The sequence below is a fragment of the Papilio polytes genome, unplaced genomic scaffold (genome assembly GCF_000836215.1).
Source record: "Papilio polytes unplaced genomic scaffold, Ppol_1.0 DF820889.1, whole genome shotgun sequence".
NCBI lineage: Eukaryota > Metazoa > Arthropoda > Insecta > Lepidoptera > Papilionidae > Papilio > Papilio polytes.
Window position 1 is genome coordinate 32,902 of NW_013528315.1, and position 17,474 is coordinate 50,375.

General features: G+C 36.0%; 1 protein-coding gene across 13 annotated transcripts in view; it reads left to right on the forward strand.

Annotated features, from left to right (window-relative positions):
- LOC106110089 (coiled-coil domain-containing protein AGAP005037) overlaps positions 1-17,474 on the forward strand; it is an 88,798-nt gene that overhangs the window by 26,412 nt on the left and 44,912 nt on the right. For 11 of the 13 annotated variants that reach the window (XM_013291789.1, XM_013291788.1, XM_013291797.1 and 8 more), the window contains exons 4-9: positions 7,593-7,735; positions 8,198-8,299; positions 9,616-9,787; positions 10,015-10,213; positions 16,518-16,671; positions 16,933-17,001. In XM_013291789.1, coding sequence (XP_013147243.1) covers positions 7,593-7,735; positions 8,198-8,299; positions 9,616-9,787; positions 10,015-10,213; positions 16,518-16,671; positions 16,933-17,001 — 839 coding nt within the window. The remainder of the gene's footprint in view (positions 1-7,592; positions 7,736-8,197; positions 8,300-9,615; positions 9,788-10,014; positions 10,214-16,517; positions 16,672-16,932; positions 17,002-17,474) is intronic. The other 2 variants (XM_013291793.1, XM_013291800.1) reach the window with 2 other exon arrangements.

Genomic DNA, 17,474 nt, shown 5'->3' on the forward strand with positions numbered 1-17,474 from the left:
GCTTTTCTGCGGCTCTCTCAGATGATGAATGAGAGGCCGTGGAGAGAGCCGCTGCACGAGATCGAGTAAACATTTTTTTTAAATAAAAGAAGAAAAACAAGGAAGAAAATAATAGGAGGACTTACCAAAATTAAAACTTCTAACATGATGAACAAGGAGGAACGCGCGAAGAATAAATAAAAAGAAAATAACCAAACTAACAACTTTTAATAAAAATAGCAAGAATTTATATACAAATTGAGAATTATTTACAAATTAGCCCGAACGTTGTGACATTTTAATGAAGACTAGTTGAATTATTTTACAAAAAGAATTAATTAAAAAATGTAAATTCTTATTTTAAAAAAGAAAAATCATAAAAAGGTTAATTGCATCGCCAACAGATATAATAAAATTCGAGATATATTTTTTTAAATTTTACCCACTGTGCGGCAGCGGTAACTCGAATTTTGTCAATTTTGAAAGTGTCAGCATGATGTATTAATGCACGCATGTGTTATCGTAATAATTTAATTACCCCCTGGAAAATTAGCAAAATTTATTAAGTACAACAACGGATTTCGCCTAATCCGTTTTTCTATAATGAAAGTAATCCAACAAAGGTCGCCCGGAAAACTTCTTGAGCAAAAAGCGGCGTAGTGGGGGAAGTTTCTCGCACGTACACTTTTAGACAAAATAATTGACATATTTTAAGTATTTGTATTAATTAGGAATGAAAAAATACAATTTTAAATTTTAAAAACATGACAGACATGCATAAATAGCTTGTGCTGTTCTTTGTATACTTATGTACATACTTCAATTTCTTTAGATGATTCTTGTTTCATGAAACAATTTACATCATATACTATTTTCCTGGCTTGTCTTTTTAGAACAATGTTACTTTTTCGCGGCATACTCAACACAAAGAGTAACAATAACAATCAAATAAAACTTAACAATTATAAACAAATGAGACTCAACAATAACATCAATAGAAAAAAAATATAAACAATTATTACCGAAAAAAATAACAGCGAAATTGGGCCAATAAAATTGGAAATAAGTGTATTCGGGACTAAACGGAACATGGGGAAAGAAGCGGGACGCAAAGGCCTGATTAACCAATAGCAAGAGAGCGCGCGCATGCACCCCCCCTTGCCCCGCCAAAAAGACCCCAAAATCGACTACTGCGCAACTAAATGTATTGTTCAAGATGTTTGCCGGGCGCTGTGTCAAAGCAGTTCAGTGTTGCTTGCTTAGAATTTAAATTCCCCTGAGTTCTCTCGAAGAGATTCAGTTATGTCTTATATGTTTTTTTTTTAAATCTTCTATGAGAAAAACACTATGTATTTGCATGTTTGTAATTAATGAGTTGGTAAACCACCGGACAAATTGGGATGAAGTATTATTTTGGAGCAAAGTGAATATGAAAATCTATATCGATGTGTTAAGTAACATAACAAAACATTATCGTCAAATCAACGTTAACTTTATCCTAAGGTTATGTTTTAATTAATTTCTAATTAAAAATTTTTGTAAGACTATCAACAATTCTACATTATGTTTACTTTTAGATATTTCGTGTCATTTATGTATTCTAACAAGTAATGCAAGATACAGCCATTTCTGTTAAAGTTTTATTTTTCGTTGATTTAAAATTTAAAACACTAATTATAATAAAATTTCACAAGTTGTTTGTTTTTGCCGATTTTCGGGCGATGCTATGCTGTTACTGGTATCATTGCCGCGCCGCCCGCACCCCGCTTTGATATCCACTGCGCATGTCCGGCAGAAGCAGCGTGATATTTAACTTCGCAAACATTGTTTTAAAACTTCTATAAATGTTCAAAACATTAAAAATATAACAGGATAAATTCAAAAATAAAATTTATGATTAGTCAGGAAACAAAAATACGCCTATGTCCAATAGAAATCCCGTTATTTGTTTGTATCCTTGATGACATTTTCTTGAAAGCTTTGACATTATAATTATCTCGCTCTATCTCACTGAAGTAATCCTAGGCATGAACGAAAGGGATGAGTATCTAGTTTTTCCATAGTACATTGGTGCGTACGGCGAATATTTACAGTCAGCGTCCTGAAACCCTGCAGGTATCATTCTCTCCTGGTCTCCGCTCGCGAAGGGTCCATTATATTGGGATACGCAAAAAAAGGAAAAGGGAACATATTAAAACAATGTGCCAACTTTATTATATACTTCGATGCCTTGGTAATTATACCTTAGTAAGTATTTTACACTTAAATTATGGTTTTTCTAATATTGTTTATAATTTTGTCTGATTTAATCATATCTACTTTTTTAACTTTTTAGAACGCGAATTGGATTCGCGACACATGCTCTTTTATCTGTCGCACTCTTCAATGCTTTACTTGCGGTGAAACCACCGCACCAGTCAATGTCAATATCGATGAAGTTAGTAGAAATGTACAAGTGGAGATGCAGTATAAATATGACTCCGATAATATATCATCGGAAGATTCGGCGCAGCAAGGCGTCATTGGGCAGTATCGGGGACCGCAGATAGTGATATCCGCCGACGAAGATTTCGGCGGAGAAATTGACTTTGGTGAGTTTTCATATTATATAGTTATAATTTTTTTGTTCAAAAAACAGTGTGTTTCTTGTGATATTTTGTCTTTCTACAATAAATAAAAACTCAGTGCATTTGCTTCGCGTGAAAATTATTTATATGATATATTAGCTGTTGCTCGCGACTTCGCCCGCGTGAAATTACAAATATAACCTATTACTTTCTCCCTTTTTTTCAACATATTACCAAAAGTATTAACTTACCAAAAGTAGTAATCGATGTAATAACAGAAATCTACCGATGCAAGATTCCAAATTTCTAAGCCCGTTAGCTTGTAAGCTGATTTTTCGGTTACCCTAATTGTTTGTGCTCGCGATATCTTCTAAACTATTATTCCAATTTAAATACTGTAAGGATAATTTTATTCTACATTGAAGTCTCCTGATAACAAACATTTATTTGGATAAGGATTAATATTGAAACCAATAAAAGAACGCCACAAATAGTTTTTGATTCATTTTGTAAACAAAAAAGTGGTTATTGTAAGAAAACTGTTAAAGATATATGTATGCTTTTCTGTAGAACTTTTTAAGATCTACAATTCTTTCATACATTATTTAAGCCTACAAAAGTTAAAGTTTAGAGGATTTTTAATGCCGGCGTTCAGAAACACGCTGTTTATTAATAGTTCCTAAACATTAGTAATAACAAAATATAGCCTATGTTACTCACAGATAAATTAGCTTTCTGATGGTGAAAGAATTTTTAAAATCGGTCCAGTAGTTTTTGAGTTATTTCAATAGCTAGCTAACTAGCAGCTAACTAGCTGCTAGTGTGTCACCCAAAAAAAATAATAATAATATTATTATTATTTTGTAATAATAATAATATTATTATTATTATTATTTTGTTATTTAAAAAAAATCATGTGAAATATTATATATATAAAAATAAGAAAATAAAGATATGAAGGATAATAATAATAATACATACATACAATAATACAAAGTTTTCCTCTTTGTAATATGAGTATAGATTAAAATTTCATAATATTACTTCTGACTATGGTTAAAAATAATATTTACGGATATCAAATACATAGTAATAACTATAAATGCGAAAGTTTGAATGAATGTGTGTAGCCTAGACCGCTGAACGGATCTCGGTGAATTTTGGCACTGATGTGAAAGATAGTCTAGAAAATCACATAGGCTGATTTCTAATTTTTTTTATTTCCTAGCGAACGGTGACGCGTGAAAGCTAGTATAAGTGTAATTTTTGATAAAAAAAACATTTTAAATATTTATCTTGTACTGGCTTTATATCTATTTGTTTTGTCTATTTAATTTCCGTCGATTGCTGTCAAACTGAGCAAATATTATAAATGTGGTGAAGCGATAATGACTTAGACGTAGATCCTGACTTTAGCCCTAGAAAAGAAAGATAGTTAAACTGTTCTAATTTATTTTCATTCCTTTCAGGCGCAATGGTGGATGATGTCTTCGTCTAATTTTTGGCAGGTGCATTCAAGACAAGAAAAAACAGTTCAAACGAATAACAGTTCTTTCGATATTTTATTTTGATCAAATGTTATTTTTAGTGAATTAAATATGTATTTAAAAATAAAGAGTTCATTTAATCTAAATTTGACAAATAAAGTAATTCTGGTTAAAATGTATAAAAGTTTATTTACTGTTGGAAGTATACAAAATTAAAGAACACATGTTTATGAGAAAAGTCTATCAAATGTTCCGTAGTTTCTCCGTAGAAATTATTAAATATTCAATCCATTTGTTTGGTCTTTTATTGCACCTTTCTGCAAATCTGACTAATTAGATTAACTTGAAAATTTAGATGAATGGATGAATGGATGGATGGATGGGTGTTAGAGTGGATTTCCAGAACGTCTTTATAGACGTTAATGAAATTTGGTATAGACATAGAACATAGTCAAGTTTTTAATTTTAAAGTTTTATTTTTTAAATCCAAACCTAGTAGTAAAATATTAAAGGATGTAAATAAGTGTCACTTAAATAGATAGATTAGATAGATTTTATGACACCTTTCAAACCTTAAGTTGTATAAAAGGAGCGATGAAAGTTTTTATTAATGTTTTTCATGCCTAAGATGGGTGTATTGCTTAATGAAGTTATAAGTGTAAAAGGAATGTCTGAACAATAATAATAAGACTAGTAAGTGATAGGAATTTTGTTTAGCCAGCACACGAAATGATTAAATAAATAAAGTTTGTTATTTATTCTCATTTAAATTAATATTAATGCAATTGTGTATAAAAACAAGATATTATTTTTATACTATTCAAAACATGTTCTTTACTCTATTTTTCGAACAACTTACTTAAATTAACATATGTCATTATTTAAATAATCGTATACAGCCAGTCTTACAGTGCAACCTTTACATAAAGTAGGTTTAATTTACAACAATAAGACTAATAATTAGAGGTAAACATATGAAATATGTTATATAATCATATTCTTTTCTTATGTTATATATGTATATAACATAAGTAAAGAATATGATTTGCCCTCCCTCATCGACACTTTGTTTCTTAACATCTACAGGATAATATTCATATATATGTTTTAGGATTACATAATCGGATGATAGAGATGTATGGAAGAGCAGCACATACTGTGCCGACCCTCCGTAAGGGATAAGGGCAAGTGTATGATGATGAATATATCATCGGATGACCCCAGAAAATTTAACTTTATGTCTGTCTTGTATTTCCCCTCCGTTGGTAGTTTTGGCACCTGAAATAAAGTTTGATTGGACTAGTTGTTAATGGCCATCATGAGAGGATCATATTATCATATTTAGGAGTCACACACCCGAGAAGAAACGCAGCTATCGATGAATCCTATGGTTATTTTTCAAATATCGGCTAAATCTTGTACCGTTGGCATCACATCATTAATATATCTCTTCAAGCTATTCATAAAAGTCATCAAGAGTAACATACATTCTTCTTTCTAATCTTAAACTTCGGCCTAAAATCCTGTCTTCATAGGCAACAGCAAGAGCACGCCATCCTTCCTTCGCCGTCTTTGATCTTCTTACTTAGTAATAATAGAATCGAAGAGAATGCCTTTCTTTCTCTATTTTCTTTGAATTCAACTGAGTTGGTATCGACTACTGTATTTCAATGCATTTCAAGATATTTTCATGTATAAAGAACATACGTATTTTAAATTTCCATGTTGTATAGTAATCTCTACCTCTGAGAACATTGACTCCTGCGATATATGACTTACTGTGAGTTTCTCTACCTTCAAATATGTATCCGTGCATTTTGAGTATAGAAAATCACAAATATGTGGTTGGTATAGTTGATAATATGTTGAAATAATTGAGTTATAGAGAAAAACAACGTTGCTCCTATTGAGAAATATTTATAAGTAATAAAAAGAAGTCGTACTTAATAAAAAAATATGACAGAGAATTTTTTATACTATCTTGTGCCCTCGACTTCGTCTGCGTGAAATTCGAAAGATCAAAACTTATGATCGCCCTTATTTTCAACCTATCACCAAAAGCATTAACTTAGTAGTAATCTACGTAATAACAGAAATATACCGATGCAAGATTCTAAATTTCTAAGCCCAGTAGCTTGTAAGCTGATTTTTCGGTTACCCTTATTGTTTGTGTTCACAGTATCTTCTAAACCATTAGTCCAATTTAAATACTGTAAAGGACAATTTTATTCTACATTAAATTCTCCTGATAACAAACACATTTACTTGGATAAGGATTAATATTGAAACCAATAAAAGAACGCCGCAAATAGCGTGCGGTTTTTGATTCAATTTGTAAACAAAAAAGTGGTTATTGTAAGAAAACTGTTAAAGATAGATATATGCTATCGGGGGATTTTCTGTAGAACTTTTTGAGATCTACAATTCTTTCATAATTCATTTTTATACACCTCTAACGGTTTAGGCAGCGTAAGCCGAGAAAAGCTAAAATTTAGTGAATTTTTAACGCTGGCGTCCAGAAACACGTTGTTTATTAATAGTTCCTAAACATTAGTAATAATAAAATATAGCCTATGTTACTCACAGATAAATGACCTTTCTGATGGTAAAAGAATTTTTATAATCGGCCCAGTAGTTTTTGAGTTATTTCAATACACACAAAAATACAAAAATACAAATCTTTCCTCTTTATAATATTGTATAGATATACTCGTAGGTATAGATTTAAATGAATTCTAAAGAATTTTTCGACAGTTCTCCAGGTTGATGCTCTACCTCTTTCTGTATCTTAACCTGTTATTTCATATGTACTCGGTAATTGTGCAAAGGTTAAATATATCTCATTGAAATTCGGCACAGATAGAAAACAAAGTCTGGAGTAACACTTGAGGTATCCCAAGGTTACCGTTATGTAATGAGAGCGGCAAAAGCCGCAAAAAAAGCAATATTATATTGGTATTCTATTACACCGTGGTGTATAGATACCACCATTATTCTTTATTTCTATTACACCATGTACTTCTGTTCTTCTCCAGATATTGTATTGTCTTAGTACTTTGTTTGAATACTTAGTACTTTTGTAATGTCTGTTATAAGACCATCGCTTGTTTCATTCAATAATTTTATTTTATTATTCATCATCATCATCCACTTGCACTTATCCCTTATGGAGGGTCGGCACAGTATGTGCTGGTCTTCCATACATCTCTATCAGCCGTTATATCTGAATTCACTCCTTTCTTAAGCATATCTTCTTTCACACAATCCATCCATACTTTCTTCGGTCTTCCTCTTCCTTTGTAGCCATCCACACTCAATCTCAACACTTTCTGGTTTATGTCCCCATCATTTCGTCACATAACATGTCCATACCACGCTAACCTTTTGCTTCTCAATTTCTCCACCACTGGCGCTACTTTCAAACTTCCTCTTCCTTTTATTTTATTATTGTTTTGTTAATTATTAATCTTACAGCTATAGGTAACATCCTCGCACAACCGTAATTAATATCCTCGGCCGTGTTTGGTTGGTTTTGTGTATATCATTTAATATTATTCAGGTGGGCTGTCGGACGGAGAGGCGGGCCGGGTGCCGCCACGAGGCCGGCCGTCGCGCCGTGAGGATCCTCGTCGGCACACTCTCGCGGGTAACCACTACCTGCATCCTCATCACCCTAATCAAATCAATTCTTTGGAGCTTGAGGTTAGTTAAATTACTCTATAATTTTCACAACTATATTGGTTGCTATTTAAATGTTTACCTCGTACTCTTATGTCGTAGTTTGATCGAATATGCATCAAGATGAAAAATTCAATTGGTGTCACCGTATAACTCTGGAAATCGTCGGTTCAAATTCTTAGTTAAATTTTAAATTTACCAAACATTATGAAGTAAACTAAACTACAACTTTGCAATGTCAGAGTTATTTAGTATGCACCCATTCAAGAGCATGAATGTATGAATGATTTTAATAAACCCTAAAACATTTTTGTCTGTTTATTTTAAGCCATGTCTATTTTTTATTGTAATTTCTCCATTTTTTTAAATTGATCGATTGTTATTTGTCTTTCTTGTTTCTTATAAATTTTTGTAATTTCTGGCTATTGAGTTTTTTTGGTATTAGTTTTTAATTTTTGTTTATTTCTTATTTTCATTGCTCTTCAGCGTATTGCACCCGCGACCACTTCAAAGAACATGCCAGAATATGCGACTGTCACCAAATATCGTGACGTCAGTCAGAAAATGTTAGATCCTCGTTTGAGAAAGGTACAAAGCACATACATACGTCTTGTATCGCTTTTTAACCCTCTTTCCGGTTTTGGAAAATAACATCAATGGTTTCGATTTACTTGTGTCTTCAACTTGCAGTACTTAACCCCAGTGGTGCTTTGGGGATCATAAAAATACTAATTGATAGTGTTGCAGAAACATTAAATAACTTTAACCTACATATCATCATTATCAACTCACCAAACGTCCCAACTGAGGGGTCGGAACATAATCTAAATTAAGAGAGACTAGGCCATAGTCAACTACGCTGGCCTACTGCTGTTTGGCTAACTATTTACAATTTTTTCTTTCACCATACCAACGTTTAACAGTTTATGTACATAATAAATTCGAAAAGGAAAAACAGATTGCTTCAAAGCAGGATTCGGACCACACTAGTTGTTTTAAAATTAAGATTTTATGCTGTATAGTAATAACTAGACATTAAGCTTTAATAATCTACTGTCTTATCACTGAGGATCACGTTGTATCACACTGTTCCATACACAACATCAATTTAGTTTTCAACGTAAACTGTTAGGAACACCTTACAATAGATTATTAAATAACGACGAGAAAACAATGCTTCATTGTTAAAATGGTAAATATAAATGGGAAAACAATGTGTATATCGGATATAAGGTTATAATTAAAATCGTAGAAAACATGCGATTTTCTTCTCCTGTGATTTCAAATAATGAAAATATACTGGATTAAACATTGTGTTCGAAGTAATACTGTATTTAATATACTGTAAGGTTATGCAAGCAAACTGAAATTTAAAACTCGGTCCTAAATAGTATTAGTTAAGTCTTTCACTGCTCGGAGTGGCTTATACTTTATTATTAACATGTTCAATGTGTAAATTGACCAATATGTCAATTGACAGTATAAAAGATAAGGATCAAGTAATGTCGTTATACTATACATATCTATACTATCGTCTTTACAATATCTTAAAATCCCTTACATTAATTTTCGCCGTAGACTCACCAATCCAAAAAAAAAACAAATATATGAGTAATTGTTAATTCATGGATCAGACATTATTATAAGTAGATTAATAGTTGATGGAAACAAAACATTTTTAAATCCGGCTTTATAAAATACTACAACTTTACAAATCCAAGGAAAAGTCTAGCCGATTGTAGGCTGAAATGAATATCTGGTCTTTGTTAGAGTAACATTTATGTCCTATACATTCTACTCATAGGAGGATCGAGGTAGAAAACTGAACATTGGATGGGCTGGGCTGGGTGAACGTTTTGCCGACTCTTGTCTAAAAAGTGCGTACAAGTTTATCTCAATTTCAGCATCCGCTGCCACGAAATTATCCACCGACGAACAATGCTCTTCTATTCGAAGATGATCCCGGTGTTATGTCCGAAGTGGAAACAGCATCGACTGGCTTCAGACGCGGAGGCAAGCAAAGATCTTCATTACCAGTCGTAAGAACTCCGAGCAAAACGCTAGAACGCCCACTGGGTAGGTGTTTCTTAGCTATTAAAACGCTGCTTCTTTTTTAAATCAGCAATGTACATAAAAATATGTTTACTAAATAGTAGGCAGTAAACATTAAGATCGGGCTTTACAATGACTTACTTATGCCTTTTTGCAAATTATTTTTAATGTTTATAAAATGCTATTGACAAAATGAGGCTCCGTTTGAAGTCTTCGATATTATTTTACAAATGGAGTTTACTCTTCTTTAGGTCTAGTCTTCCTGCAATATAGAAACGAGACAAAGCGCGCTCTCCTGCCGAATGAGATAACATCAATCGACACCGTGAAGGCTTTGTTCGTGCGGAGTTTCCCCAAACAGCTGACGATGCAATATATGGAATCACCTATGGTCAAGATTTACATCCATGATTCCAACAAGGATATGTTTTACGAACTCGAGGATGTGCGGTAAGTTATTTTTTAATTTTTTAAATGACTGTTCTTTATCTTAAGATACACCGTAGACTTCTACTGCTGAAACTTGTATATTTTTCTTTCTTTTTTTTGAGGTTCAAATCCTATGAAGATTTACGAATAATCCATTTTTTTAATTCCTTAGCACATTAAAAAAGAACAAAGATTTCTAGTATGTTGCGTATTATTCTGCGAATATTTAATCAACTGACACATGCGATGGGGCAAAAAGTAAATGTATTTAGCCTGAACTGAACCAATTGTAACAAGTTTTATTCTAACGAAGGGTAAACCCATCAGAGAAATGGATTGTTTATTTTTCTGGATATGAGTTTGTTAATACGAGGAAAAAAAGACCAAAAAATACTTTATGAATTCCAAATAGTTTAACTAATCACTGAAACTAAATTACCAATACATAAAAGTACCAACTAGTTTTAAACTCGACTCTTATAAATAAAATAATAAGTAAAAAACCGTTTTCACAATTATTTATTCATTTGTTTCAATTAAAAAAAATTTGAAAGTGGTAATAGACAGCTGGACCTCTTTGATAGCACAGGAGAGGTTGTACGCTACCAAGGTCCAATGTGCGTTATACAAAGAGCTTCATAAACATATTTATTTATTTATTTAAAGCCACTCAGCATATGTGCTGATCACATATAACAGTGAATAGGGACCCATTTGTTTATTACACCCGATGGAACTCAACTAGAATAAGCAAGAGGCCGTGCGCTCGACTCACTATCTGATTTACTCGATTTTGAAATTGTAGCTCCCACAGAGCCAACCCACTATCCCCACGTATTGGGACACACGTCGGAAGTGCTTGATATTGCAATCGTCACAAATACTAACCTTAACTTATGCAAAGTTAAGGTGATTCACGAGCTTCAATCGGATCACCGGCCAGCCCTCCTACGGTTAGGGCTATCTGCACCTTTTTTTTTCCGAAGGGGAATGCTTTCTGCATACTCCATGCCTCTGGGCAGACACGAGAGTTATGTGGGACTCTCCCCCCATAGTGGGGGGCAAACCTCACTAAACCCCTTCGTTCCCTCCTGGCCATTTTGTGGGACGCCACGGGATCGCTTGCGATTGCCATCGCGGCGCCCCACTGACCGCCCCGGGAAGGGGCCCTCGTTGCGTCCCAATGAATTGGGACGCTGCGCCCTAAGGCGCCCCTCGGTAGACGGCACCGTGCAATGAAGGTTCGGAGACCCAGCCTCGCCCGCTTTTGCCGCCAGGGATTATAGAGACCCCACCTCGTGGCCCCAGTCTTGAGAAAGACTATAGGGCCCGCGGCCCCGGCAGTTATGAACCACCGGGATTACGCGTGGGGCGCAGGATCACACGCCATCAAGCCCATCTCTGAAAGCAGAGTGGTGCTGAAGTCGCGCTCCCACGACCCCGACCACGAGGGCTGCGGGAGGACAGGGCTAAACCATATCCATCCCACAGCCCCCGCGGCCCACCTCCTCCGACCACGAGAGCTGCGAGAGGACAGGGCGAACCATATCCATCCCGCAGCCCCCGCGGCCGCACCTCCTCCGGCCACGAGGGCTGCAAGAAGGGCGGGATAGACCGGCACCCGACTCACAGCCCCCGCGGCCCCCTCACTCCGACCGCAAGGGCTGCGAGAGGACAGGGCAAAACCATATCCATCCCACAGCCTCCACGGCCCACCTCCTCCGACCACGGGGGCTGCAAGAGGGCAGGATAATCCCGCACAACTCACAGCCCCCGCGGCCCCCCTCCCCCCCAAAACTGCTGGCCGCATGGGCCAGCAGTGCCCAGGAGGCGCGCTCAGGGTGGGTGCCTCAGCGCGACCTCTCCACTAGACCGGCGTCGCGGGACATGCCAGCCGGTTGGCCAACCGGCGTGACCTGCCCCGCTAAGCCGGCCATGGTTCCTCTTGGCTTCACCGCAGTCCGGAGACCCTGGACGTACCGCGGCTACTGAGCCCCACGGCCACGACAAGGCGGGAACCGTTGGTGGGGGGCTATCCGCTCCCCAAATTAGGACAGTAGTCTATAGGCACAAGATCAGCGCTAAGCTTAAAATTGTCAACTCATCCTACTTGGATACCATTCCTGATCAACTCATCATAATCTTTCTTCTTATGCTACTGCCGTAGGGTCGGCGTAGCAGGTTTTTGTCCTCCACATAACTCTATCATACGTCATCTCAGTCATCAACCCTTTTTGATCATGTTACCTTTTACGCAATCCATCCATCTCTTTCTAGGTCTACCTTTACCGATCCCCTACCCTTCCATACTTATAACTAACGTTCTTCTCCTCATGACATTCCCTGATCAACTAAATACTGATAAACACATGACTTTCGCGATCGGCTCTCTAGCAAGTATTGTTCAAAACATCGTAGAGGGCTGCTCAAGGCAGATCCCAGAGATGAATAACCATCGTTGGTCGTTATCACCAGACATCAAAGACTTATTGAGACGCAAGAACACGGCTATCCGGAATAAAGTGACACTCTATAAATCATTAGTGCGTCCCGTCATGACGTACACAAGCCCGGTATTTGCGCACATCTCGCCGATACAAATATACTGACTTCAGGTGATTCAGAGTAGATTCTCTCGCAGAGCCACGGAGGCACCGTAGTACATGCGCAATAGTGATCTTTACATGGACTTGGACTTCCCCACCATAGCTCAACACAAGAAGCTGGCGTCGCGTCGTTATTTTGACTCTGCCGTCGGTCATCCTAATTCGATAATTGTAGGTGTCGCGACCTACAACCCAATCGCGCTCGGTAAATTTCGACGTGATCATCGCAGACCTAGGCACGTCCTTGACTTCCAAGACGATGCAAATACAATCGCTTAAGCTAGGATTACAAAACTACGTAGACAGACAACACGGCGTAGTCGCTGTTGACTACGGTAATCAATCTCACGATACGGCCTCGTAGCAGGACGGTTTTCTCCTATTAATGATAGAAGCATTGCTGGAGTTTCTTCCGCCACTCCTTCTCCGAAAACGCTTTCCGAAGTAGTAGTAATGTTAGATGTAATAATAATAATAATAATAGTTGGATTAAGGGGCCGATTCAAAAGGCGGTTATTTTAGAAACCGCATGCATAGTGAGGAGGTTCCTGTCTCTGCAGCCCTGACCACTAGTTGCTTGAGTCATCGGTTTCCGCAGCCGGTGGTGCTCTATTTTTTATATAACATGTTTTATTATATTTTTATACAAATCTTGTAAAATATATTATATAGAGAATAAGAAATAAAGATATATGAACATAGTAATCAAATAGCAGCAATCCATCAAGCCGGAGTTCGGCCTCTCGGGCACCCTTGAATCGGGATGCTAAACGCGTATTGAGTGACCGCCCAAGCCGAGGTCCTCTTGCGGGGCCGTTGAGCCTAGTAACTCCATGGAGCGAGCGCCTAGTAACTCCAAAAACGAAGTAACGGCCCGAGCCGAGGCTCCGGAGAAAGCCTTCGAGCTTAGTTACTCATAAACTAGGTTTAGGCTAAGCGCCATCTGCGCTCGGTCAACTCAAATCCGGTGAAGCTGTAAATGCCTCGTCAAGGTAAACAGTGGCAGTTCAGTCTCAAAAAACGTTTATTTTTCTCTATAACATCAAATACGAGTATATTGTTTACTAATTTTGTCTACTTCATATCAATAAAGTTGTAATTTCCGTCACATTAGATACTATTTATATTATTTTTTCTTTAACATTTAGTGTTTCGTATGACATAAAATATTCATCATTTGGTTTTGTGTTGTTGATTTTATACTTTAAACTGACTTAAGTCCACGACATTGTCCGCACAAAATAGCAAAAAACAACTTAATAAGTAATTTATGTGTTCATCCAGTCTTTGTTCGTTACGATTACCTATACCTTTCACCGAGAGATGGGATATTAGTAAAATAGATGCAAAACAAGTTCCATTATTTATATTCTTATCATAAAACTAGGACATGGCATGACTATTTAGGGCAGTGCTGCGCAGTTCCTATTGCGCCCTCTATGGGGTGCAGTGGGAAAAGTGCACCAGTATTTATCGCGGCCTTGGCATTATCGTACGATACGAAACGCTTTATGGTGTAGGGTTCAAACCCTGATTTCCCGTGAATCATGTTTAATAGACGTTATTGTTTGCCGCAAGGCTGCAAAGAGTTTCTTCACAAAAGTGACGACCGATGCCCGTAAGTATATTTTATTAAATAGATTTTATTTACAAGAATATTATGTTTAACGTAGTTATAAAGTTTCAGAATTCGATTGGTGTTTCAAATTTTTTTTTGCTCTGTTCAAATCACTTCTATTAATTGTCATCTGTTACATCTGGCACTTTTTTTTTAGTTTTATTCATCAAACATTATAGTAATATGTGTCATGGATATACCCATGTCGGCTGATAACGTTAATACGAGAGCTTAAGGTTTAGGGGGCGGAGAGAGACCAGTTACCATTAACACTTTGTTGTTGTATAGTAACCGATATTGTATTCGTGACTGTGATACGTACAAGGGATTTTGAAAAAAAAAACATTTTATGAACAATTCTTCATCGATTAGGTGAAGTCGGGGAAACTGGCCTTAAAAGGTGAACATTTGAAAATTCTGAAACGAGTCGTGGTACAAAAACCAATACAAAGCTTATAAAACTACCTGTACGAAAAAAGCTTGATAGTGATATACGGCTAGTTTATTTTTACTATTATCCCTTTGTTTGCACTGCTATCTAATTATTCGTAGAAAGCGGCGGAGTTCTTCTCGTTGTAATAAAGAAGGCATATTATCCTGAAGTGAAACACCGCGGATTTTCGCGACTCTAAATTTATTTATTAATCTTCAAATGTTTGATTTGTTTTAATATGACTAACAAAGAAAGCACAGGAACATTTAAATATTACCCAAAGTTAAATAATTGTAACATTGGTTCATACTGCAATATCTATTTTTTTTTCTTTTGGTACATTTCTGAAGCTTCGGAAACGAGTTCGTTTTACATCTTTGTTCTTTTGTACTGAGCAGCGAGTTTAATATTATTGCTATTTCCTTCAGGGTATTTGCGAAGTTAAGAAGGCTTAAACAAATGAATGCTACATTCGATCGTCCTCTTATTGAATTTTCCTAAGTACTTATCATATATTGCTTCTCTCGAGACATACGGAGAGTATTAAACATATGAAGGGTCTTTACTTAAAAAGTAAAATCTTTGTTAAGATTTTAAATTATAATGCATACAATTTGATACTTTTTTGTAGTCGTGTTAATGCGTAAAGAATACAGAATACCATTTGTAAATGAAAATCTATATTAATTGGCCAAAAATGATTTAATTACAACAATTATGATTCCCCATTCGCGGGGATGTTGTAATAAAGATATAATAAGCCACAGATGCTCTACGATGTTCGGGGCTAGCTGTTCCCATGAGTCTCCACGCGCATAAAAACGCGCACGCGCACAAAAACTATTTAGATTCCTTAAAATTTTCAATTGCAGAATGTCAAAATTCAAACGCTCAAATGACTACGAAAGGCCATTGCTCTAGACTGATAATTTTTGTAATCATGGAAACCTTAATTATTTGCTATAATTGGTTAAAATTTAACTAACCAATGGCAACCTTGCTCCTTTTCAGCTATTGGCTTTTTGTTTTGTCTCTTTCTCGCAAAGTCGTTTTACCAAATCACTGACCCCCAAAGTTTAATAGCGTGAAATTATATACCCTAAAGCGTGAAAGAATCAAATATAGTCGTATGTCATGATTGTTGACATCCTACACAACAAACACGTTTTGTTATTTTACGAATAGATAAGAATTTGTGATATTAGATTAACTGTTTTGATAGGAGAAACCTGCAGATAATTACTATTGATTAATATATTAAATTGAGGCTTTGTAGCAAGATGTTCCACTTCAATGAACGTTGTTATTATCATACGACGCCAATCACAAACGTAATTCAAGTTGACTGCCACTTGGAGTGTTAACATGCATACTTGCGTTAATATGCATATTATATACATGCATTTACACTTGTATACATTATCTATCAAAGCATTAATAATTGCTTAGCATTGTGTGCGATGTTATTACACTGTTCAAGGGCTCAGTGGACTGATGGCGATGATGTTGATTTCTAACTATGATGGTGATGAATTATATTGTTACTTAAAAATCCATTTACTATTATTTTAAACTTGATGTTTCAATGTTCGAAGAATGCTGCGGTGTACACTTCATGCATAATTCACACTTCTCGGCTTGATATTTCATTTTTTTTATTGTCTACAGTAGTCATCTTCATGATATAAGAGACCGGTCAGTTCTTCGACTGTTCGAGTCGAATGACATCGGCGGTGGCGTATTTCCCGGCGCTGTTGGCGTCGGTTCAGTCTCCATGCCGGCTGGTGCTACTGTCTGCCCGCCTACATCGAATTGGGATCAGGTATGTTAGCAATTTCATCTTTATTTCCGTAAATTGAAATTAGTAGGATTACCTAAATTGGTATCACGCCATAACGAGCAAGTAAATATTGGTATTGGTTGTTTATTTTTGAAATTCTTGTTTTGATTTTATTAAAACTTATTTGTTTTCGAACAGTTTAATAAGTATTGTTATATCTTTGTTTTTACGAAATGCTTACTTTAAAAGGAATAGAGGAAGCAGAGCAAACAAGATACTAACGTTATTATGCTTTGTTCTCAGGACCAAAGTTACTTCAGTGAGCCTGAAATCGATTCTGAGTACCACCACCATCATGTTCATAAATCTAAGGTAAGTTTATTAATAAGCATTTGCTATCGTAATCCTATAAAGTGTGCATAGATTATTATGGAATCATTACGCGGGCGGCTTGCATCTTGGAATGTAATTATTCGACCATTTTTATAGTAAATGACGTCTAACGACCACTTGAATTCGTCAAAATACCGAAGTGATTTTGCCAATGCATTTTACTTTGAAGTTGCGTTGCCTACCGTTAATCTCTAGGCGAGAGATCGCATAGGAAGATAAAATTTCCCCTATCTAAGCGTCTACTCTACTGGCCAATCAACCTCCACTTCCCGTCCCTATCTTCCAACTTTTTTAATGCCTTATCTAAAATAAGCGTAACTACATTACTATGTTTTTAACTAAAGTAAAATGTTGGAAAATTTTATATTAATTTTTAAATAACACACTTTCGATAATTAAAAAAAAACATCTTATGAAAATTTCCGGAAAAGTGCCCTTCCTGAAATCCGTAT